The sequence below is a fragment of the Hydractinia symbiolongicarpus genome, chromosome 2 (genome assembly GCF_029227915.1).
Source record: "Hydractinia symbiolongicarpus strain clone_291-10 chromosome 2, HSymV2.1, whole genome shotgun sequence".
Classification (NCBI taxonomy): domain Eukaryota; kingdom Metazoa; phylum Cnidaria; class Hydrozoa; order Anthoathecata; family Hydractiniidae; genus Hydractinia; species Hydractinia symbiolongicarpus.
In genome coordinates, this window is record NC_079876.1 from 16,326,437 (window position 1) to 16,353,353 (window position 26,917).

At 33.7% G+C, this 26,917-nt stretch overlaps 1 protein-coding gene across 1 annotated transcript; it reads right to left on the reverse strand.

The window, feature by feature from the left end:
• Positions 1 to 9,489: 9,489 nt before the first annotated feature.
• LOC130629673 (transitional endoplasmic reticulum ATPase-like) lies at positions 9,490 to 26,784 on the reverse strand. The gene is made up of 13 exons (XM_057442970.1): positions 26,629 to 26,784; positions 15,742 to 15,844; positions 14,716 to 14,891; positions 14,438 to 14,518; positions 13,959 to 14,342; positions 13,103 to 13,146; positions 12,831 to 12,884; positions 12,539 to 12,754; positions 11,708 to 11,985; positions 11,079 to 11,414; positions 10,314 to 10,781; positions 9,963 to 10,123; positions 9,490 to 9,720 (listed from the first exon to the last, which is right to left on the reverse strand). The coding sequence occupies exons 1-13, from the start codon at positions 26,640 to 26,642 to the stop codon at positions 9,603 to 9,605; spliced, it is 2,433 nt and encodes an 810-aa protein (XP_057298953.1). The 5' UTR covers positions 26,643 to 26,784; the 3' UTR covers positions 9,490 to 9,602.
• Positions 26,785 to 26,917: the final 133 nt, after the last annotated feature.

Genomic DNA, 26,917 nt, shown 5'->3' on the forward strand with positions numbered 1-26,917 from the left:
CACAAGTAGCGAGACACACGCAATGAGGTATTAAAAGTTTGTGAATAAAACTATTATTTTAAAAGTGAAATTTTTATTAGTTATAATTACCAATTCTAGTGAGAACTCAGTATAATTTTTCTTACCACCATGAAATCTGAATACTTAGGGTGGGAAAAATTATGCCAGGTCTAAAATGCTTCTTCCGCGGTTAGAGTACTGACCGCGCATTTTGAATATTTAATTCTATTGTTCTTTATTCACGTCGTCTATATCGGAAAATCCCTTTAATTAAAACGCTTATGGTCGCACTTTCCCAAACAAATATAATTAATTTTTGCATTATTTAAGAGGGTAAAATGGGACCACGCCGACTTTGCACTTAATGGTTGATTGTTAGTCGGGGTTTGCTATGAGAAAGAAAGATTTGCTCAGACATTTGTTTGCTTCTAAACTTTTGTTTGAGAGAAAATTAATTTGTTATCCTCGCAGAAAGCTTAGTTAACTAGGCGAAAATTATAGCAGATGTAGCAAAAATAGTATCTCCGAGATACCTAAAGCATGTAATGAAAACAAAGCTGGAAAGCATTCACATTAACACACTTGCTTCTACCAATGTTTTATTATTATAGCATGAATGCTATGGGTTGACTGTTTTATACATCCAGACAGTAGTAACAGGATTTCTACCTCCGTGTTAGCAATGACAAACAGTTGTTTTTTGAATCAATAAACTTTATACTTTCGTTGACCTTCTTTTTTTGGTAATTTTCGCGTATCCGTACAAATTGTTTCCTGCATAATTATGGTTTTAAACATTCATATAGGGTGTGGAGAACAGTGTATATAAAACTATAGGTTTTTTGTTTTTGTTGTTATTCACGATAATATAATTGGTTAGCCAATTTCTTTTTTTTTTAGATTTTAGGGGTGTATGTTTTTGAGCATGTGCTCATGATTAAAATATACTTTAAACGAACTCGCACGTTTTCTCACATTAACAGTAAATTGTTTTTACAGCAAAAATAAATACGAGAGGTTTCATTGATGACATTTTTATTTCACCGGATATTTCGTCGTATTACTACAAGACATCAACGTATGAACTGTTACAGTTACCGTGAAAGGTCAAAATCAAGCGCTCCCGATTATAAGGGCACCCGTTGTTAAGCGAACCAAATTCTTACCAAGATTTTATTCCCGTTTATAAGCGCACCCTCAGATAAGCGCATATGGGGAAAAGAGATATATAATACAATGTTTGTTTTACTTAAAATGTGAGTTTTTTTCTGCTTCTTTATTTTTGCTACGGATATAGTTTTTATTTGCTGACGTATATACCGCTCAACAAACTGAAGCAGTTAAGAATTTGTTGCAAAAGTGCTGCACTACTCTTAACAATGTGCCACCTGGAACAACCAGTTAAGTTCAACCATTGGATGTGGCAATAAACAAGCCATTTAAAACGTACGTGAGAGAACAATTTGAAAAACATTTTTTTATACTCGGTTGTAAGCGCACCCTCAGATTAGCGCATCAAAATCTTGCTCTTACCACTGATAAGCGCAGCGCTTGATTTCACAAGTTTATATATTATAATTTACAACGGACTCCACAGTACACAGAGGACGTATAAAACAATACTTCTATATGCCATTCGTAAAATGCACTTAGGAGTGAAGTTTTATGCCCATATTAATATTATTAACAAAATTGTTTTTATTATCTGTTACAAAAAAACCGGCCGAAACTAGTACACAAAATTATGTTTTTATTGTTGGTTAGGAAACAACGTTAACCCTATTTGGAATGGGCTTTTTTTTTTTTGGGGGGGGGGGGGAGTTCCCGCGGGGTGTAACTTTTGTACAGTTTGGTTTTAAGTAACGAAACTTGGCACAAGGAAGCATCAATATGTTGTGACTTATTTAGTGACAAAATATTTACGTCGACATGTCATCACATGAAGTGATGACGTCATAATGGAACAATAGTCAAAGAAAATATGTCTTTTTTTATTCAATATGTCTTTTTTTAATCATTTTTAAAGCTATTTACAGCAAGATATTATTAGACACATTTACAGGTGTTATGAAGACAAATCGCAGGCTTTCAAGGAGTATTGTGGCCACAAATATTTTTCTTTGTCGGTTTCATTAGCGTGGAAGTTTCTGAAATGAAATTTAATTGACCTGGGAGTAACAATTTTTCATACTAGTCGGTAACCCGTGGAAATTCCACAGGTTTCCCGTTCTTTTTAAACCGCATAGCGTGCGTCTCGCTACTTTCGGTACCATTTTGCGTGACAGACGGACAGACGTATACAGGTATTATAATATAGACTAGTCGTTGCCCATGGAAAAATCCACGGTTCGCTCGTCCTTTATATTTACCCGTCGCAACAAAGTGGATAAAAATATATCGCATTTGATATTCGTGTTTCCGTAACATCATTTTCTTTCTCAATTTTGTCAGATTTTTTTCACAATTAAGTATGATTAAAAATGCGTGCGCAAAAGTAAGGCTTTTACAGCAAACAGCTACATAGCATCAACCATTTGATACTTTTGCCAAATTTGAAAAATGACGTAAAATCTCCCTTTTGTTTTAATAATTTTAATCTTTGATTGCAGCTAAGGCTTGACGGTCTCCATAATTGTTAAGAAATACTTTCTTCCCGCTTTTCATCGACGGTAGTAAACCTCATTACAGTAACATATTATTATTATTATTATTATTATTATTATTATTATTATTATTATTATTATTATTATTATTATTATTTTATTAGTAGTACTATTCTAACATAGTAGTACTATTCTACCTTTTAGTAGTACTATTCTAACAGAGTAGTATTATTCTATCAGCAGGACTATTCTAACATAAAGTAGTATTATTCTAACCTGTTGTGATAATAAGACCTCTCCGTCATCCATTTCAAAAGGGTAACTTTGACAGATTGTGAAGTACAAAATTGTGCCCTGAATTGTTTCTGGATCTGAATTAATGTCTGCTGTCGACATAATTTGGAATAGTAAACAAAAAAATGTGTTTTTTTCACCTAAGTATCGCTTTAAGCACTAATTGGTCGAAATAATTGAAAATGATTTTTTAGACAAAGATAAGCACAGCAAAAAAAAAGTATGCCGAACATGATGATGGCATTAAAAACTCCTTTTTTGTAACCTAAGTACCGCTTTCAGCAAAGTTTAAAAATCATTTTTCTTTTTTTCACAAATTATGCAGGAAACATAAACACAACAGACCTATATAAGTGTCACCTATCTTGAATTGTGATGTGTGGTTCTAATAGACCATTGTACTTATTCAGGTATTAGTTTTTAGGAGGTCACAGGAACACTGTTTGAAAAGAAAATTTTGTTTTTAAACATAGCAGTTGTAGGCTCTTTATTGGATGAATTGCTTGTGATTTTTTCAGGATTTATGTACTTTTTCACGGAGAATAAACTTTGTTATTTGGTGGAAAAAATGGCGAAAAACAATGCGACAGACATATGAATTGCATAGAAGAAAGGGCTAGCGGTGCAATTTTCTCTTTTTTTAGTCTGATAAACCAACTTGTTTTTCTAAAAAAAATGTTTTTTTAGAAAGAGAGAATTGGTTTGTCTATTTACAAGTAAAAATAATAGCCACACCACGTAATTAACACCAGCCCTATAATATTAATAAAGTACGTTAAGAGGATATGGACAGTATTGGGGTTTTGGGTTTAGAATTGAAAAGATAATTAGAAATTCAATCATAACGGTTAATGAAATAAATAAGCGTTGCTGCAACAAAAATTTATTTGTACCACAAAGCCACTAAAACAAAATATTTTTTAAACAGGGGTAAACATAAAAAGCATTAGTTCTTAATCGTTACTATTTGAATAGTATGTGACGCAAACTGAACTGGACCTAAATGTGGAAAGAACTTATTGTTTCCTTTCGTAATTAAGTCTTGTACGCGGTTGAGCAAATAAGTATTTTTCCAGCAATTCGGAACCTTCCAAGCTTTCTAAAACTCTATACTCTGTAATTGGCCTAAATCTTATTATTTTAGCACATTTGCTTGCAACTCTTTAATGTCACTACTTGAAAACATTTTTCTTCATGTATTGGATTTTTTCGCCTCGACCTCGCTGTCGGATAAGGTGTCATCGAAGTTATCGTGATGTTCAGGATCTACTTCTATTATTTCTCTTCCAGAATGTTTGGTATGGTGAAAATCTACATCACTTACATCGTTGGCGTTATCGTCGGCTTCAGTGTTTAGATCAAAGTATGTCTATAATATCTAATGTGTTTAAACAGAGGATGACACCTTTCCTGCACAGACAATTTATAATAAATTCTTTGTACGATGTTTCGACGTCTTTTTGGATACACTTTTTTACACACATTTGATTTTGCCATGCATTTTAGGCGAAAGGAACCGAGTGCTAAAAACTTCACAACTTTAGTAAAGGAGATCACTTTGTATTTTTCAATGCATATTAAACACAATCGTTGAACATACAAAACATACATATCGTATCACCTTTCCATTTATCTTACGTCAATGCAAGCTCTACCTAGCATACTTAAGGATTAGCTAACCCAACAACCCTGAATTTCTTAGTAGCTCATTTTTTTCATTTTGGAATTCAAGGTTAAAAAACGCCCTGGGGCGTTAATGTTTTTCTGCAGTCACACCCATTTACGACCAAAAATACACGAAATATCTCATTAAAAAATTGAATCAACCTTTTCGGACGTTTTGTCTGGCACCTGAGTAAATCGATAAATAGTGATTAAATAGTTGAATGTCATTAAAGTATCAAAATAATACTTTATTTGAATAATTTTAAACAAATCTTGATAAAAATATCTGTCGAACAATAGATCTTCTTTTTAAAAATATGCTGACGTCAGCAAGAAGTAATGCTGATAGCAATCATTTAAGGCATGGATTTTAATTTTCATATGACAGACATAATTTATACCAAGTGCGCGAGTCAAAAAACGCAAAATCAAGGGAAAAAACTTTAGCGAATGACACCCTTCAATTATTTTCGCGGGAAAAAATTTCGCGATCTGTCATTTCTATAATTTTTTCGTAAGAATTATCTTTTGCGATGGGCGGTGGTGTCGACAGCATTTGTCCTATTTTTGTTTCTTGTCTTTCAGTGAAGTACATGTTTCTACAAAAAAAATTAGCTACACAGCAAAAAAATTCGTGAGGATTAACTTTCTCGAATAGGCTGTGTCAACATATTTTGCGGGAATAAACTTTCGCGATTGGGGCCATAAATTTCTTTCGCTAAAGTTACTTTCTTTGAAGTAACATCATTTCTGCTTAGAAATAAATTACTAGATCTAAATTTTAACATTCTGTTTAAAGTTTCTGACAGCCAAATTAAAGTTGCTTAACAACATATCTTCGTTTTTTCATATTTCGTATTGCCCGAAAATGCAATTTTTCCTGATTTTTGGGTAAAATCCGAAAAAATCCTGTTAACCACGTGTGAAAACTTTCTAGAATGATTTTTGTTAATAAAAAAAAGTTATGTTGTTAGTCACAAGTTTTAAGTATCATCATAGCGAAAGTTATTATATTTTACGGATCTTGAGGACCTCATAGAAATTTAGGGGTATTTAATATTTAAGGCTCTGGGAGGTATGTGACCTAAATATTTGGTAGGCAGGTGTCTAATAGATAAATACGAAAACTCATAAAGTATCATAGCTATGCTTCATAGCAAAAAAAGAGGGGGAAAGGGTGTTAAAAAGAGGGGGGGGCGGTGTTAGTCAGGGAGCGAACCGAATAGTGTTAATCCCAAAACTGACTGAAATGACACAAACAGCCATGCGAATACCTAAAAACTATTCTGAATGCTTACTTGATTGAATGAAGTTTTTTTTCTTAAGAAATATCATTGATAGTTAGTTCTAAATAACAAAATCACGTTGTCTTCAAACAGGGCTCTGTAACAAAAAAGGGTAAAAATTCATATAACTGATATAGAAAACGTAGCCGCAAAATAGCGCTAGCTGATCACGTGGCATTGTAACTTAGATTGTCGATTATTCTCCTGTCTCTGAACTCATCTGCAAAATAAGCTACACCTCCATTGCATAGCTTAACAGAGAAATATTACTGTACAAACTTTCGATTTTTTGAGTAGTATTATTCTAACATTAGAGATAAATGCGTCGCAGCAGGTACCTGTAAGGAAAAATAATATAAAAAAAAGTTTATCATTATACAGCTGCAGTCATGTTACTTCTATTTCCAACATTATTTTTTAATTATTTTACTATATTTCAACGTAGGAAGAATTTTCGCTGAAATGTTGAAACTTGCTTCCGTGATTTTGAGCATCGAGTAAGCTGAGATATGTTTTACTTGAATTTTCGGCAAATTGAAAAATAATAACAATAAAACAAAAGAGACTCCAAATCTTTATTGTAGTGTTAAAGGACATTTAAAACTTACCCCAAAAAATATAATCTGAGCGTGAAAGGGATTATGGGTAAGAATTTATTGCCAATTTAATGTAGTAGTACTATTCTAACATAGTATTAATTTTTTAGCGTTTAAATAAATTTTAGACAAATTCCCTTGGTATATGAAATAAATAACTTATAAGTACACCATATATGAAAGGTTACCACTTTTAATCAAATAGAAAGAAAATTATGGCAATTTAAATTTCATGATAGAATAGTACTACTCAATAAATATAATTATTATTATTATTATTATTATTATTATTATTATTATTATTATTATTATTATTATTATTATTATTATTATTATTATTATTATTATTATTATTATTATTATTATTATTATTATTATTATTATTATTATTATTATTATTATTATTATTATTATTATTATTATTATTATTATTATTATTATTATTATTATTATTATTATTATTATTATTATTATTATTATTATTATTATTATTATTCCGAATATTTATACAGGATATAGCTACTTCAGTGTAGCTATATCCTGTATAAATATACACAGGACCCACATTGATAACACTGTTATCAATGTGGGTCCTGTGTTCGGAATGTATACATTAAGTACATACCGGCAATACCTACCCAATTTTTCTCGCATGGCATGGGTTGACCCGTAGCTGTAGTAAAAGCACTTGCTAAACATGCCCGTGCTGTGGACCGAACCACGGACCTTGTGATTACGAAGCGAACTCTATAACCACAAGCCCACGCGCCACAAGACGAACGCAACTTTGAGATGGCTCTAAGTTGCGTGCGATTTGAACAATTTGAGCGAAATTTATTTTGCAACAAGACAATAGTTATACATAACTAAAAGTTTGCTGGGCCACAACCACCCAAATTTAAAAACACAGTTCATTTTCATATATCTTCTAGCAAAAAAACAACAAAAAGCCAAGGATATTTGCAAAACGAATGTCTTTTTAAAAACAATCTCCAGAACTAGGAAGTTTTGTCTCGTCAAATACTTTCTCTTCTTTATACACGCTATGTTTAACCATATCATCATGCTACTATCGTCCCCAGGTTTTGTTTAATGCAAGGGTGCCAGCACCTTTGGGAACGCAGTTGATCATTATGCATTAGCAAAGTCGACATGCTTGAAAATTCAGTACATGTTATGAATGATAGACAGGTTAAATCTCGTTCCCAGCGCCTGTTGTCTATAACGGTAATCGCCGTCCCGATGTCATAAAGATGCAAGATGCCCTGGGGACGAGTTTTAGACAGGAAGGCAAACTTTGAAACATCGTGCTTTGACCTTTCGGGAAATGATTATACTTTTTTTTAATTGTGATGTAGGCAAGGTGTGACATAAAACTTGGGTTAGTTGAGACAAAACCTTGTCAATTATTTCACTCAAAAAACAGTGCATTGAAGGGTGACTTGACCAATCCTTCTCCAGAGGTCATGCTTGTCCCGCCGTCCCGCGAAACACGAAAACATGTGCAGGGGAATGAAGTATGAAGTTTTTGGAAAACGTCAGATTCAGAGACATTTTAAAAAAGCGCGATATCTATAGTCACATGCTTTTCATTACAATAAAAAATTTATCTAGTGCACGAAAATACGTTTCATACGTCTTAATGTTTGTAGGTAAAGATATTTTTCAATTCCCTAATTCTAATCATTAGGATAAAAGGTAATTCGATGAGAAAGCTCTGATTACTGCATTTAGTGTTTTTTGATGTCATAAGATCACTGTAACATGGTAAACTCGTTACAGAAAACCATTATTGATTTTTAAGTCCAAAATATTGCAAGCACTAGTTATGTATTTGTGAAGGTAAAAAATTTGACAATATTGACTAACGAAATATGTTTTTCAATTTTTAGTGGAATTTCACTTTTTGTCGCAACTATCGGTAACACACGTTAAAAATCTTCACTTGATTTAAAAATACATGCTTTAAAATATTTGAGAAGAACAATATGCGAAATTTACCGTACACCACAATTGTTTAATCACTTTCTTAGATTGATCATATTGATAAGAAAAAAAGTAGTCTGGTGCAAACAATTGTTTTATGTTCATGTTTTTATAAGCGAATGAAGCTAGCGCCCAGATCTCCAATCCTGCACAGAAGTTCAAAATGACGTAGTTTGGTGTTTATTTTAATATGCCTATGGGGAAATTGTGCGATTTTTTGGCTGTTCCACTTCCAAAAGACGTATAGATATAAGCATTTTCGAAGGTTAGCATCATAACAAAGGATCGTGATAAGCAGCTAAGAAAGCGTCCTGAGTTAACGTGTTTCTAAAGACGCTTAAAACTTTAAACGGTATCTTGCTTAGCGAGGTCACGACTAAAACCATCCTGAGACTCAAAATCTCCATAGAAACACAATAGAAATGTTACGGAAACGAGACTTTTATCCAAGTCTGTGATTGCCCTACCCCACTTCCCATATAAATAGAACGACGAGTCTCCAAAGCCTCTTGAAAAAGACATGGTTAAAAACAGCATTTTTGTTCGAAAATAGTTTCTTTTTGACTCTGTGAAGGAGTCTGCATAGTTAGCATGCCTAATATGATAAGGGCGGGATATAAAAAAACTAAGGAACGTGTTTTTACTGGATACATAAGATCTTCAGAGTATTTATTTAATGTCAAGGTTTTCACAGCTGTGAAGTAGTTGCAAAAAGAGCATTCTGCTTTGGCTTGTACTAGTTATTTTTTCGCCCAGACATTATATGGTTGTGAATTAGGAACATCACACGAGCTAGATATATTGAGACAAATTGTACCGTATTGCTGTGCTTGAAAATGTGAACCAATATGGCCGATATTTGCAGTTTTGTATTACCCCCACTGTAAGAATATAATAAAAAGAACTTTCCATGCATGTCAAAACGATAAACATAATTTAAACCAAAAAATATAAATCATGAAAAAGCTTGAATATTTCGTTTGCATTTTTTTTGTTAATTTTCTCACATCCCACAACAAAACTATTGTAAAAAATACATTAAATTTTTTTAATTAAATATAATTTAACAATAACAAAGAACAAGTGAGGGAGTGAGAGACGATACATCATCTCCAAAAGATTTCATTTAATAACTAATAGTTTGTGTTTGTGTTTACGTCGTAACCGAGCGTTTAGCTGTACAGATCGTCGTCAGCATTCTCTTCATATAAATTGGGCTGTTGAGAGTTTCCACCGCCAGGAGCAGCTCCGCCACCGCCACCGCCACCTCCTTGTTGAGCACCCGGAAACCTAAGGATATATGCAAATAAATTAATATCAATTAAAATTTACGGTAACGAAGAAGGCAACCCACTGACAATTTCATAAAAAAACAAATTAAGATTTTTTTCCTTCATCGGTCCCTCACCCTCACCCTAAAGGGCAGCCTAATTTCAACCAGTTAAAATTACTGCGTTTTCTCGTTGCATTACAGGGTGAATATCACACTTTAAAAAAGCTGCCCTGTCCCTCGTCAAAGAACATTTTAATACCTAAAATTAGTTCCTAAACCACGACTTTGTTGCAACGTTTGCGCGAACATTTCGTATTTTCGAATATCGTTGTCGCTAACTGATCTACGAGCGAATTTCATTGACTCTTCGAAATGGTCACGACGAATCTCGGGTACTGGATCCTCTTCATCTTCCATGTCCTAAACATAATAGAAAAGTTAATTAATTGTATTCCAGAAAAGTCATGTCAACTTTGATATCTAATTCCCCAACTACTAATTAATAGGTAATAAAACAGACGCTAAGATGTTCGTAAATTTTCCAATAGTCTTTAGTTACTGAGGAGGTATCTGGTGGTTTACCGGTAACAACATAAGGATTCAAACTTACCATGTCATTATCAGCGTTAGCATCTCTTTGTTTTTCTCTTTCGATATCTTTCTCGATAGATTCTCGAATAGCTAATTTACATGCCCGTTGACAAATCTCGGTCAGATCAGCACCACTGAAACCGTGTGTTACTTTAGCCAGATATCCCAAGTCAATCTCGGTTGAGATAGGAGTTTTACGGAGATTAGCTTTCAAGATGGACATCCTAGATGGTTCGTCTGGTAGTGGAATGTATATAAGCTGATCAAGACGACCTGGACGTAAGATTGCAGAATCGATAATATCTGGCCTGTTAGTAGCTCCGATGATAAACACGTTCTTTTTAGCTCCCATACCGTCCATTTCTGTGAGAATTTGATTGATGACACGATCGGAAGCACCACCGCCATCACCCGCACTTCCACCACGAGATTTGGCGATAGAGTCTAATTCATCGAAAAACAGCACACACGGTGCAGCCATTCTAGCCTGGAATTTTTAAAAAATAATTATTTAATTTAAAAGTAAAATAGAATATGATTATCTTAGAATGTCATTACGCTGTCAATGAAGATAGACCAAGGAATCATGTAATTAGACTAAGAAAACATGTGAATAGACCAAGTAATCATATGGATAGACCAAGAAATTTTGTGGATTGACCAAGAAATTATATGGAAAAACCAAGAAATTATGTGGATAAACCAAGAAATCACATGGAGAGACCAAGAAAGTCATAGGGTTTAAGATTCCTTGAACGATTAAGAAATTATGAGCGGTTTATACCTTGTCAAAAACGTCTCTGACGTTGGCTTCAGATTCTCCGAACCACATCGTCAACAACTCAGGACCTTTGATCGAAATGAAATTTGCCTGGCATTCGTTAGCAATGGCTTTGGCCAACAGAGTTTTACCACACCCAGGCGGACCGTAGAACAAGACACCTTTGGATGGGGTCATTCCAAACTTCAAGAACTTTTCGGGATGTTCGACTGGGTACTGTACCAGTTCTTGCAACTCACGCTTTACTTTCTCAAGTCCACCAATGTCGTTCCAGGTTACGTTCGGCACTTCAACAACAGTTTCTCGTAACGCCGATGGATTAGTTGCTCCCATAGCAAACTATAAGAACAATAAGCAATAATTCGTGATGTAAATGGATAAAAAAATTAGCAGTGTGTTTATATACAAGGTACAATTTTGGGTTTTTAAGGGCGATATTGTAGATATATACCATCAGGTTGACTAATGAAACTGAGATGAAGTTATGACAGTCATAAAATTAAACAAACAAGCAATCACAAATGGAATTAAAAAGTCTTTTTCCCCAAGATTTTTTGCTAAGAAGGCAGGATAAAACAGATGATTAAAAATGTCTTAGAAGTTTTTTAAAAAAATCTACAACCAACACTCACTCTAAAGTTATCCATAGAAACAGCAAGTGAGTCCAACACTTCAGCATCAATAGATTCCTCTTCAAGATCAATTAAATCCATTTTTTCCCGAATCTGCTGAAGAGCTGCTTCGGAGCAGAGTGAAGCCATGTCTGATCCCACATACCCATGAGTTTCAGCAGCAATTTGCTCCAAATCGACTTCGTCATCTAATTTCATGTTCTTTGTGTGGATGCGTATAATTTCTAATCGGCCTGTTGCGTCTGGGATACCAATGTCCACTTCTCTGTCAAAACGACCTATAAAAAATGTCTGTAATTAGACATTTACATTAGCGTGATTTACGGAAAAGAACTATTGTATATTGGTGCTGCTATCTATAAAGGTCCTTTAAAGGGCTTCTAGTGCACAGTCAGCTGTCAATTGCGTTGGGGAAGGTATTGACAAAAAAAAATAAAGAAAGTTTAATTACTACACAGAAACTGGCTTGGAATGCATCATGGTTAGAATTCGCGAGTCATTTTTAAACTAATTTTTAGAAAGTAATTTTTAAAAATCGGTAGGGAAAGGGGGGCAATGCGGCGCCTTTCCCTTAAAGCTGAATTCCCCCACTTCATAATATGGACGGAAAGTGGAAATGGAAATTCGATCTCCACTTCTGGGAAAGCGCGAACAGTATTTCGGCTTGATCACAGAAAATTTGGCTGCTGTAAAACTCAGTTTAACATTTGGTAACAAGGTGTAAATTCAAGTCCAAAGAAAGTTATACTAGAAAGTTCAACAGGGGGACCTGAATCAGCTCACCCCCACCTCTACCTTAGCACGAATAGGGTTTAAAAAACTGTCACTAACCAAATCGTCTTAGCGCAGGGTCGATACTGTTTGGTCTGTTTGTAGCAGCCATAATTATAACATGTGATCTTTGCTTCAAGCCATCCATAAGTGTCAACAGCTGTGATACAATTCTCCTTTCAACTTCACCGTGTGTTTTCTCTCGTTTGGGTGCAATGGCGTCAATTTCATCAATGAAGATAATCGCTGGTGAATTCTTTTCTGCCTCTTCAAAAGCTGAAAAAGAAAACAAGAAAATGTTATACACCGATTATATAAATATGCAATTCAATACTAATACAACCTAGATTACCTTTTCGCAGATTACTTTCAGATTCACCAGCCAGCTTACTCATGATCTCAGGACCTAATAAACAAAAGCAGAAATGAATAATATCATCTGCTTACCACATTGTTACGCATAAAGAATTATTAGGCTAACTGAAATGTTTGTTGCCCTATTTGGACCGTTCGCCAAAGTGAAGTTTGGTAGCGAGGTGTAATGAGCAAGCAAGGTACAAACGACAAACACATAAAAACTAAGAGTAAAAAAACAAAGTTTAGAAATAAAGGTTTTCCGCTCACCATTGATTAGAAAGAAGAATGATCCTGTTTCATTAGCAACAGCCCTATAAAAAAAACATACAACATAGCTCCAGAATCCAAGGTCAGCATTTAGTCGAACTAAAATCATAGTTCATAACCTTTAATCGGAAGAATTTGCTGATCCTGTTAGACCTAAGTTGATTGGATTTTAAACAACTACATAATAACCGTGTTGAAAAATCCAAGGTCAGTCTTTAAATTTTGATGATGTCAGCAATGATCGCTCAATGGGCGCTCCCCTTAATAACTTTTCATAGGGTTGTTCAAATTGAATCAAACAATCAAACTTGGCACACTTATATTACGTCATAAAATGAACAAAATGGCGCCAATAAACTTTTGCTTGCGTCAGCACATTTTCTGTGACGTCATCAGAAGCTTGAAAATTGTTAAAAATGCCACTTTCTGCTTGAAATATAATTACTTTTGTTCTAGAGTGAAAGCTAAATAAAAGTTATTTAACATATCTTCCGGTTTTTACATGGATCGGATAAAAAATTGCCAAAAATTGCCCGAAAATCCGATTTTCGGGTAAAATCCGACAAAATCGGGAAATCGGATTAGTCACATGTTCAAATTATTCCAAATGATTCTTTTTGATGAAACAAAGTTGTGTTGCAAGTTTCAAGTTCTAAGGATAATCCTAACAGGAGTTATTATATTTTCCCCCTTATAAGGATTTCATAGAGATTTTTAGGGGTAGTTTCGAGTCGTCAGCCCCCCCCGTCAGAAATTCTTGAATAATTAGTTGTGCAAAAAATTTTTTCTAGCTCCAGGAAAAAAAGATACGCAAACATTTCAGAATTAAGGTAATAATATGAATTTATTTACGTACCTAGCAATCAGTGTCTTTCCTGTTCCAGGAGGGCCATACAGAAGAATACCTCTTGGTGGTTTTATACCAAGAGCTTTGAACAATTGAGGATGCCTCAATGGAAGTTCAACCATTTCTTTTATTTGGGCTAACTGTTTTCTACAGCCACCAACATCATCATATCCAACTTCGTTTAATGCTTCTTCTTCATCCTCTCGCTTGATAGCCTCCCCTTCACAATGTATAACAGTGTCTGGAGCAACAATGCAATACGGGCTAGGATCAGTCTCAACAACCTTAAAATCGACAGCTCTCATGCCTCCACGAATTTGAAAAAGATCTCCTTTGCACACTGGTCTGTAAGCTTCGAGGAAGTAGGGCTTTAAGTATACATCAAATATGCTCCTGTGTAAAAAGTAAAACAGATGCAAAAACAATATACTTATTATGGCTTATCCCTTGTGAAAAATTGAGAGTATATTGAATGTTTCTTCACTAACCCAGTCAATCCTTCTACAGTGTCATCTATTGGAAGAACATGTATCCTCTTGCCGTATTTCACATCTGGACATGCTTGCACGCTAAATAAAAACAAATTGAGGTTTTACCAAAAATTGCTAAGAAATATTCCATGTATTTCCTTTAATGCGCTACACGTGAAGTTTAAAATATCAAGCAGTGCTTATAGTCAATATTTTAGTTAATAATTTTTCAGCACAAATCTAGCAATAATCCATCATAAAATTAATTTTACATGAATCATGAAAGAAGCACAAACCTAACAATATCTCCAAGTCGAACTCTCAGATTTTGTCGTACTACTCTGTTCATTCCAATTTTATCATTTGTGCTGGCATCGTCATTTGACAACACAATACAAACAGTTTCCTTTTTCCTTTTCCCTTTTAATAGCACAGTATCACCACGAAACAACTGTAATTCTTCCATTTTTTCCTAACAAATATTTAAAAAAAGGGTATATCAATGCTGTTCATCATCATCAAAAAAAATAATTATAATCGATGTATACTTCCCTTTTACCCTTCTTATATAAAGCGTGAGCGATAAGATGTTCATTATAAACTTGTTGGGATAGAGTAGTGTGTAAAATGACAAAACTAAACTATTGTGCAGAGAGAGATTTTAAGAAATCAACTACAATTATGCTGAAAACATTATTGGAATAAATGCTCAATTTTTGAAGATCATACGAGAAAGCAATAATTTACAGCGTTTCAACAACCCACAGACTTTGAACTTGTGAATGTTCACAACAGACTTGGGTTATTTGGTTATATCCGATACCCCAAACTGTGATAATTCTTGTTGTTGTCAGCATGGACTATTTTCTCTTTTGCAGGCCTAATGGTTAATTGTTCGACAAGGCAGATATCGCAAAAATTGCGACTAGCTCATTTCCAATGCTCATCGACAGGCCAACACATTTGCCAAAGCAGAACTCTGACAGAAGATGCTGTTTTGCAATTTTAAAAAACTACCATAAATTCATGAACTGGTTTGTAGCTTTAAGTATGCTATTTGTTTGTGTTATCAATATGCTTTCTTTTCAAAATGTGTGTATCACCTATTTCTATAATGGTTGTTGCAAAAAAATATCCATTAACATGGGATCAATGGGCAAGTGGTCTACAGTGCTCTAAGATCACAGCTGCAAAGAGGTTTTCTTCTCTAGAGTCAGCAAATTTTTTAAAACTGACTTATATTTCTAATTTTAAAATACTATTTGGATGCTTATGCTAATCATTGTAATACAAGAGAAGTGTCTATTGGTATGTCAACTTACTGGAGATAATGTGACAACTGAGTTATCATCTGTTACCGCTTCTTCCACCATGAGCCTGTTTGGCTTAGCTTTTGTTTTAAGTATAGCAGTGGCCAGTTCATCCCTAAGAAAAAATGAACATTATTAATAGGGTTTAATTAAATTAAGTAGTTCTTCTGCTATTAAAAAGGTAACTAGTACTGTGCTACAAGCATTTTGTTTGTAGCACATAACAACCCAACTAATTCTCAATTTCTATGAAGCAATAAAAAGCTGACACAGCATTAACTAGTCACTTAAAATGACTTACTTTTTATTTGCTTCAAAATTATACAGAATATACTTGTGTTATTTAGAACGTCATACAACAGTTATACTTGTGCTGTTTAATAATTTATACAGCAAGTCATTCTCCTCCCACTTAAATTTATAAGAAAAACAGAAACCCTATTTAATGAAATTTAGTTTAATGCTTTTTGCCGCTATAAGAAATTCCAAATCTAAGTTAAAATCTTTAATCTTTTGTTTGTTTTGTCTTTTGCAGCATTAAAATTATTTGGAATTCATAATGGCAAGCATATCCTATCTTGTTTTTTTTGCACATATTTTTCCTATGGTGATTTATTTAACAACAGTCTTACATTTTTTATTAACAACAAAAAAAAAACACATTTAATTAGGCCTCAAAAAATTGCGTGCACATTCAGCACTGTGCACTGATCATGTATGCGACATCAAAGACGGGCCCCGAAAAAAATCCATCTGTCTGTCACGCAAAATGGTAGCTTAGCTGTGCAAGTAGCGAGGCGCACACAATAGGGTATAAAAAGGACAGGCAAACCCATGGATTTTTTCACAGGCTTACTACTAGTTATATATTATCCCTATTCGATTATTTAAGTGATGCAGTAGTATTACATTTTAGTTAGTGCAGTCTTTTTCAGAAATATTTGAGTAGGTGTGCGATGATCTGCATGTGCAAATCAAGTAAGGTGTGCGATGTAAAACCCACGTGCAAAGGATGTTGCGCATGCCATACGAGCTCCGAGGTTAATCTTTGTGGCGCATTCATTTTGTGGTTGAAAAGTGGGGACGTTTTAAATCGTGAATCCCAAACACGATCGAGCGTCTACATATAGCGACTCTCTCAATCTTAACTTCCTTTTCTACATGTCCAAAATAGTATGCATGACTATACCGTCATTTTCATAAATTTATTTTTAATTTTTTAGGTCATCACAAGCAAATAGGCAAAAAAAAAATGCTTCTCTTGGGTTTCGTTTTTAAAATTGTTGGAATAAAAATGACACATGCAGCATTAAGAAAAAACTCAATTAAATTCCGACCTGGTAATGGCAATGGTTTCCAATTGTTTTGTCAAATAAGAAATTATCGACAATTAAGGTGGCAGTAATCCTTTTATTTTTTACATAATTAGTTACCAAAAATTGTTTACAGACTATATATTCATTTTTTTCTGTTATAACACACTTGTCATGATTTTATAGCTAAAATACTGTATCTCTCACCAAAAATATTTAGCCTTAACAATTCCTCTTTAAAATAAAATTTATGAATCTTATACATTAATTCCCTTGCGTGAGTAAAACTGTGAGTCCACGACACGGAAATCACGGGTCACTTTCTTATGACGTGGCTGTACGCTAAAATTTAACTAAAAAGATTAGGGATGTACTTCATAGAAATCGCACATAAGGTGTAAATATATAACCCGCTGCTAATAACGATATAAATATATATACCCTTATGCCAAAAACTCTATGTTAGCATATATATATAGGTATCGCTACATATGAAACGGTATTAGATATTCACAAAGCATACGGACTGTTAAATGAAGTTCCTAGCATAAAACGAAAATTGTGTTTACGATGGCTGTTCTTTTTGAGTATTCTCTACTCTTTCATTCAAAATAAATCTTTAAAAAAACATTTGAAGAAGAGCATGGTTTTATAAATTAATCATAGCAAGGTTCTGTAAGGTTTTTTCATGTTTTATTTTCAGTTTTGATTATATTATTGTTGCCAGACATGTTTTATAGCTAGCATCATAAAAAGCCAACCACCACCAACAACTAGCTAGCTAGCTAGGAATATATATATATATATGTAGCCATGTTCTTTATACCTAGCTAAGTCTCCAGTTTATATTTAAGTGACTAGCTATTAGCTGCTGTAGCTAGCTAATGCTAGCTTTAAACTAAAGATTCCCAGTATATATATTTCCACAAAACACATCAAACGTTATTAACCCTGAAAATTTTAAACATTTTTCTGGGTTTTTTTTGGTTTGCGAAGTTCTTTTCCTCCAAATATTCTGAAAATAAAGTTCAGAAATTACTTATTTTTAAAATGTAAATTTAATTTGTTTCAAATTGTGGGCAAAAACCTTAATCAGCATGCTAAAAGAACTGACTTTTCTTAATTTAAATTACTAAACACAACCATTTTCTTACATTTAGTGTAAACTTTTGTGCGTATGGCTTATATTTAATACACCAAAAGAGCTACTTTGTTGATTTCAATTTTATACTCTTTGTAAGCTATTTTTTTCTTCTTTTTGACATTCCTGTTTTACCACTCAATTTTTACATTTTATAAGTTATTTGGAACAGAATGGTATGAAATAGACCAAAATACCTGATCTTAGTTGTTTTTAATTTACAGGCTGTGTCTGTGAAACTTTAAGGGGAACATTTGGTGGAAGACAATGGCATGACATATACTGATAGAACTGATTTTTGTTGTGTTAGATGTTATATCTGAACCTTTTTGACATTTTATGTTAATTTTGCGAGGAAGGACCATATATATATACACAGAAGAGGAATTCAATTTTACACCTTGCAAGCTTTGTTTTTCTATATTTTGTATAAATTCTTACTGGGGAGGACTCCGTGCAATATATCGAAATGACTGATCCTTCTCGATTTAAATTTGATGTGTTCTAAATCGTATATAGTTTTAGAAATTTTGTGTAAGATTTAATGGGTAAGAGCTAGATGCAATATGTCAAAAAAACTTTTTTTGTTGAATCAGAAGCACTCCCTACAACCATTCTTTTTTTTTACAGTTTGTGAAGCTTTTGTGAGGAAAGAGTGTATGCAATATTATCGAAATAACTGATTTTTGTTGCAAACTGTTTTTCTTTGGCATTTTGGATTAAAATATTGTTTTAGAGAGCATATGCAGTAGATATATGTACTGAAATAGTTAAATTTTGCAAACTTTGATTTTGTCGTTACCTCTCATTTTTTACATTTTGATTAAACTTTTGTGGGAGACCGTCCGTGTGCGAAGGACCAAAATAAGAGATTTTAGTATTATTTAGAATTTGTATTTTGTTTTGCAAAATTGGTGCAAAAATTGACATAAAATGAACTTATATACAGATTGATTGCTGTTATTTAACATGACTCATTATGACTTATATATATATTTTATGAAAATTTGTGACAGAATACTATGTGAGATTTAAAAATTTTGTTTACTTTATTGATGGTAAAACAGCATGCAAATTGCTAAAAGGACTTTATTAATTTTAGATTTAAACACCGTTATTTTGTTGGCATTTTGTCTAAAGTTTGGTGAGGAAGGACTGTATGCAATATATCAAATAATGTTTTATTGCATTATAATTTGTCCTTGCAAATCCCTTTTTTTACACCTTAGATAAAAAATTCTGTCAGAGGCACAATTTATTGTTTATTTTTCACATTGTGTGTCAACCTTTGGCAGGGTTTGCAATAAACTAACTGATTTTAACATATACAATGAGAGAGATTTGTGTTTGACATTGATCAGCTTTTTTGTATATATGTGGTGTTTTGAGTGATTTAAATTTTATGGGTGAGATGTATGTTGAAATGCTTTTGGAAACTTCTTTCCGAATAATTTTCGCATTTGTCAGATGGTCAGAGCAAGTAATTTTAGTAGATTTAGATTTTAAATGTCACATAAATACTGCAGTTGTTGAAAACCTTTAATTTTTTTGGTCATTTATATAATAATGCAGATGTAAGATGCGCACTGCTGTATTGTTTGTTTTTTGATGGACATATATCTGCTACATAAATTAAATGGAATACAGTGGATTCTTTCACGGGAAACAGCTAGTAATTAATTAGTTCTGTCGAATATAGTTTAAGTCTATGAGCTTGCACAGAAAGAAATAAAAGAATTAACGTAATTATTAAAGAGAAAGGTTAATAACAACAAAGAAGCGCATTATGTATAAATTTAAGACGGTCTTCATTATGCTACAATGCACGAGTTTTAACTTTCAATAGCATTTTTGTTTTACTTTAAAATTTTCAGACATACTTGGTGAACCATGCAGCCATGATACAGTGTGCGGAAATCTTTTTATTTGTAATATTTTTCATTTAACAGTGTTCGATGCAGCAGGGGATGCTAATAAAGAATCTTTTGAAAAAAACAAAAGGTTATTGTTAAAAAAATAAGAATAAACAAAAAAATCCACACACCGTTTTAACAGTGTTAATCCAAGGTTCATTTAAAACCAGAAGCTGATCAAAAATAATGAGATTGTATAAAAGTTGGAGCTCGTAGAAGCCGATTTTTTTCTTATGATACTTTTTTAAATAGAAATTTCTGTTGACTCAGCAATTTTAGTGTAAGTTAAAATCATTTTATTATGTATTAAGGCCTATATTTTCAGGAAATAGTAAAAAAAGGTAAAAATAAAACACTGAGTAAATAATTCACCTATTTGGACAGCTAAAAAAGGGTTACTGCCACCTTAAATTAATGATAAAATGTCTGTTCTGCCTGTAAGTGCAATGTTGCAGACTTGCTTTATCTGTGCTCCGTCGGCGTTCACCTCTGCTTTAGTGAAGAACCGCATGGCTGGATTTCTTGTGTAAGACCTGGTTACCAACAACAAAGTAACCAGGCAAAAGATTCATGTATACGTAGTTCTATTATCTAAGTCAGGAGTCGGTGAATTAGCTAAGATGTTTAGGTTGGCTATAAATAGGCTTGCTCGTGGATTTAAAGGACAAGGATTACTTTACTATTCCTATTAAATGAATTGATGTCAGTCTAAATGTAACGTCTGAGCTGTTAACAAATAAGATATACTTTTCTTAGAGACTTCTAAGAAAATTCCAGCAACATTAAAAAAAAAATAAACACGATGGAGTGCTTTAAAATTATTTGGAATTTTTTTATTATCTTTCAAATTCTTTCCTCCCTACAAACATTTGTAACTAGCTAGACCTGGAAATCGTTAGCTTGTTGTTAGAGCACTCGGCTTAATTTTGTAACGGTTTGCATTCCGTGCTTAGCTCTCGTTGAGGTCGGACGTATCTAAAACGCTCCGGTCTTGGCGCGCTAAGTCGAAGAAAGAAAAAAGAAGACTAAAGCTTGAAGAGCTCCTGCTTTGACAGCTAAGTCCTTTTTGATTTATTATATACTGTACTGCCTTCTTTACTTCATTTATATCTTTTCATTTCTTTAATTTGTTGTTTTGTAAGTTTTTTAAATTATTGTTTTTGTTAATAAATTGTTTTTATCCCAGTCAGTTTTTTATCCATCTATCATCTAATATGGTAGCTTTGCTGTGTTGTGGGTTCCTGCTGCTCCTTCTGTGTAACATCGTAAGGAAATGGGCTTGCCTCAGATCCTTCAAACATAGTTTTGGAAGAGCACATAACCGTAGAATGATCTCTCTACGACTTAAAAATAACTTTACTCAGGTAGGAAGCCCCACATTTACGCTAAAACTGATTTTTGTGTTCGTTGTATTTTTGAGCAATACAAAACCTTCGTTCAAAAGTAGCTCACCCAACAACAACGAAATGAGTCGACTAGATAGGAGTTTCTTTTCTATCTCTTCACTTGATGCCTGCAATAGAGTTTCTGAAAGCCAGCTCACTCTCCAATTAAAATTATTGGCTTTATCAAAACTTAAGCCAAGCAGGCACAAGTATTTCTATTTTTTAATCCTCTTGTCAGGGGACATCTGCCTCAACCCAGGTCCTGTTAAGTATCCCTGTTCTTCATGCTTAAAACCTGTGGCAAAAACACACAAAGCACTTTCTTGTGACAAGTGTGGATTATGGGCTCATAAAAAATGTGAGCGTATTTCTGATAAAAAATATCAACAATTTATGAAGACTCCTGAAGATAAACTGTTTTTCGTTTGCAGTCCCTGTCTTTCTCGTAATTTGCCCTTTGCTAATGAGGAGTCATTTGGTGACGAAATTCCGGACAACATCAATATTACTATTGATGAAAACTTTGATTTTGAGGCAATCAGAAATGGGAAGGGCTTAAAAATGGCCCATCTCAACATTAATGGTCTGTCATCCAAACTAGACTATGTTAAACTTCTGCTACATCAAACAAAACTTGATGTATTCTCCATCTGTGAAACCAAAATTGATGACACCATCACTGACAATGACGTTAAAATTGATGGCTATGTTTGTTATAGGAATGATCGGAATAGACGAGGTGGGGGTGTTCTAATTTTTGTTAATGAAAACTTGGATAGCCACCTTTTGAAACACCTTTACTTCGAAAATGTTGAATCACTATGGGTGAAAGTGTGCCTGAAAAAAACTAAACCTATTTACGTGTGTGGGGTTTACAGGCCACCTGGAGGTAGTGATTTGCAGAGTACCGAAAACCTGTGTACTCATTTTAAACAGTGTTTTAACAAGCTCCCAGAAGAGAAAGAAGTTTTTATCTTGGGAGATTTTAACTGTAACATGCTTTCAAAATATGCTCTTTCCTCCAAAATAAAGGAATTATGCTCCACTCTTTTCCTAAAACAACATATTACGGAGCCAACTCGTGTTACTGAAAATAGTAGCACTCTTATAGACTTGATACTTTCTAACAGTTCTTGTATTTCTAAAACCGGTGTCATGGATTTAGGCATCAGTGATCACAATTTAGTTTATGTGATCAGAAAATTCAAAAGGCCAAAATTTGAACCTAAAACATGCAAGGTTCGTAGCTACAAGAACTTCAGTGAAGAGGCTTTTCTGAAGGACCTCAGGAATTTAGACTGGTCATATTTTAATAATTATGATGACCTTGATAAAGCATGTGAGAAACTGAATAAAAATGTTAAAACAGTGGCTGACAAACATGCCCCTTTCAAAACACATAGATTTTCTGGCCGTGTTGAGGCATGGGTCACTGATGAATTAATAATAGCCATCAAAGAAAGAGACTTCTTGAAACGGAAAGCATCAAAAACAAAATCCATCATAGACTGGGAAGCTTTCAAACAAAAAAGGAACCAGGTAATAGGTCTCAAAAATCGACTCAAAAACGAGTACTATAATGACGTTTTGCAGGACTTTCAAAAACGGCCAAAACAACTTTGGAAAACCCTAAAAAAACTGGTTCCTGATAAGTCAGGCAATACTACCTCGATAAAACGAGTAGTCCAAAACGATGGTACAGAAACTTCTCACCCAAAAGAAATTTCCAACACATTCAATTCATTTTTTGTCAGTGTTGGTGCCAAACTAGCCTCTAAATTTTCTTCTGACACTACTAATGTTAATCCACCTGTTAGCGGACACGATTTTCGGTGGGCTCGTATTGAGACCAAAAGTGTCGAAAAAATAATTAGATCACTAAAACTTAATAAAGCTACAGGCTTGGACGGAATTGGTTCACGACTGCTAAAAGCAGGTTCGTCAGTTTTAAGTATTTATTTATCAAGTCTTTTCAACAAATCTTTATTTACTGGTTATGTACCTAAATGTTGGAAGACTAAAAGGGTCTCGCCTATTTTTAAAAGTGGCAATAAAACAGATCCTACTAATTATCGGCCTATCTCCATTTTGCCAATTCCTATGAAAATTTTTGAAAAGTTAGTGCATGAGCAAATGTCTCATTTTATTTCTGAGCACAACTTCCTGAATGACAGACAGTCCGGATTTCGAAAACTCTTTTCCACAGAAACTGCAGTAGTCGATGTCTCTGATTTTATTCTTACTGAGCTCGACCAACATAACTTTGTTTGTGCTGTGCTCATTGACCTTAAAAAAGCTTTTGACACTGTTGATCATAAAATTTTGTTAAAAAAACTATGGTGTTTTGGCATCAGAGATGCTGCCTTTGACTGGTTCGAGTCCTACTTAACGGACCGAATGCAGCTGACTCTTGTAAACGACACAGGATCAGATCTGCTTCATGAAGACGCTTTTGGGGTGCCGCAGGGATCTGTGTTGGGGCCCCTGCTCTTTCTTTTGTATATTGATGACTTAAAATCTGTCATCAATTCAAACTACCACCATCTATATGCGGATGATACAATAATTATTTCGTCTCATAAAAACTTGGATACCCTTGTCTCCCAGGTCGAGTTAGAACTTTCGCAAGTCGACCTCTGGCTGAATAATAACAAAATGACTATTAATACGGACAAAACTGAAACAATCTTTTTTGGCAACCACAGCCAGTTAAAAAAAATTGAGAACAAAACTATCAACTATATGGGTATTCCTTTGAAGAGGAGCGAAAAAGTTAAATATCTTGGGGTAACATTTGATCAAAAAATGCAATGGGAAAAGCACATTAATGACATAAATAGAAAAATACTAATTAAATATTCTAAAATTAGAACCATTGCATCCTGTTTAACACCTCACACAAAAAACCTTTTAATTAATGCACTTGTCATGCCATATTTCAACTACTGCTCCTCGGCATGGGCCTGTGCCACCCAAGGTAGATTGGGAAAACTAGAAAAACGATTAAAATGTGTCCGTACCTTTCTTGGGAAAGAGAGGGAATATTCAATGAATAATTTACTCATCAAAAACGATGCCATATTAGTTTTCAAAGCCATGAATCACATTGCTCCTGATTACATGCGCTCAAAATTCCTTTTGACAAAAAACTGTCATAATCATCAAACAAGAGGAGCTTCAAAAAACAGGTTCACACTTCCCTTGGTCAACACGGAATTTGGCAAAAAAGCCTTCCCATTTAGAGCTGCAAAAGTGTGGAATAATCTTCCAGACCAAGTGACCTGTGATGGAAGTCTGCTTTCGTTTAAGACTTCCATCTCTAATGTATTTGGCAAATTCTAATGGAGATCACTTTTGAATTTTTTAATTTTTGTTTTTTATTCTTTTTCTTTTCAATTTTCACAGATTATAAATGTTACTATGTTTGATTGAGCTGAGGCAGTCTAAGGTTTATCATTTTTTGTTTCTTTTTTGTTCTAGTGGCCCCCAGTGGAAACAATCCACTAACTATAGGTTTTTGTGATTTTCTGGGCTAGCCACTTTAAATATTTATTATTATTATTATTATTATTAACGGTTGTTTTAAAATCACCGTTGCGGTACCTGAAAAGAATTGAAGGGTATTTTCCTTGAATTAAGTGAGGCTAACCACATTAAATAATCTAAAGGAATTGATACCTCAGTATGCTGATATCTGCATTGCAGAAATAACCATGCTAGAAATTTTATTTATTCATTATTTCGCAAAGCACATGCAACAGAAGCAGTGTTACAATGGTTAGTATTTTATCAAAATATAACAAAAAACAAAATGTTGATGCGATGATATGTCAAAAGACTTTTTAGATATTCTTTATGGGTTATTAACGAAAATAAAGATATAATGTTTTACTATCTTAACAGTAATTTAAACGTGCAGGAGATTTTAATCTTCAAAAATCACTAGCACAAAGCTTAATCCTGACAAAGATATATTACTGTAATACCATCTTCACTAATTTACTAAAATTCGAAACATTTACAAAAGCTACAAAGATCTTAAGCAAGTTTCGTTTGCTGTCGATGTTGCAATGATCTGACACTATCTTTTTTGCCTGTAACCAAACGACCGTTACGAACAAATATTATGAAAACAAATTAATCGAACCAGTTGGTTTTCGCAAGGACTAAACTGGAGAAAAAAAACGATGTTTTTTGACGCGTTTCGTTATGTATTCTTACGCTTCATTTAAGTTTATACTGTATAATTTTTCCACTTGTAATTATTGGTTATTCTTGAAAATGAGTGTTGACAACTGAACGTGTCGAAAAAAAATGTCATTTTTTTCTCCAGAACAAATTTAATTGAGGCAAACAATATTGAGAGAACTTTCGGCCACGCTGCTGCCCTCCACTTTAACGACCTTCCGTCCCAACTTCGGCAAGTGGAAAGCTATAATAAATTAACAAACCTAACAAAAAAATACTTTTCTGATAAGGCACAGCCAGACTTTTAAGTTGTTCTGATTTTTAATTTATTTGTCTGTTTTATCTTAGCCTTATTTCGACTTGTCAGTTTTTTTTTCTCACTCAATTGCTCGATTTTGATTACTTTTACTATACTTTTTGATTAATTATTGCGTTTTTTTCTTGTTTCTTCACTTGTTTTACTTATTTATTTGATTTCTTTTGTGACGCTTTAATTTATTCAGACTACCAAGCCTTCTTTAGCTTTAATCAATTATAATGGTTCATTTATCCTAATGCCCTTGAATACGTTTTTACAACTTAAAACTTTCGTATGATTATTTGACTGCTTCTTTTGTCAATGTTCCCTTTTCTCATGTTCATTTTGTTTTTATTTCTGATTGAATTTATCGTTTGTACATTCATTTATTTTACGCATTTCAGCATTAAGAACTATTTTTTGGCTTTTTTGCCATTTTAGGTCAAGTCGGCATACTCTAGGACTATAAGTCTAAAAAGACAGGGTATATCCCTCGATATTTCTGAGGGTAGCAGTGTAAAATATGTACATCTATTTATCACTGAACCTTTTAAGACAGCTATAAAAAAGAGCAGTAGTTATAGATAACTACACTCAATGATCATGCAGGGAGAAATCAATGATGTTAGTCCATATATAAATTATAAGTAAGTTTACTTACTGATTTTGTGCCATATTATTTAATTCAATCTTTCACTGCCACGACACCAAAATGATTTTTATGAAAAGTGAAAGCCAAGCTACAATGTTGGTTTGGTAATTTTGCTGATTCAAGATAGCAGTTGTGACGCATGCGCAATAAAATTCTTCTCGAACCTTCAGAGAGGGCGCGGGATTTTAATTTTCGGGTATCCAGCGAAAAATACGTCGACTAGAGAACACATTAAAGTATGCACATGGCATTGAAAGCCAAGTAACGAAAGCCAAGCCTAAAACTTACGGTGGCCCAC

Bases quoted from the DNA above. Each gene is read 5' to 3' on its own strand.
- LOC130629673 (XM_057442970.1), bottom strand. The intron at 14,519-14,715 runs GTTTGTGCTTCT...GTTTTTATTTAG, and splicing joins CGACTTGGAGATATTGTTAG to CGTGCAAGCATGTCCAGATG. The intron at 12,885-13,102 runs GTGAGCGGAAAA...TTTGTTTATTAG, and splicing joins ATTCTTCTTTCTAATCAATG to GTCCTGAGATCATGAGTAAG.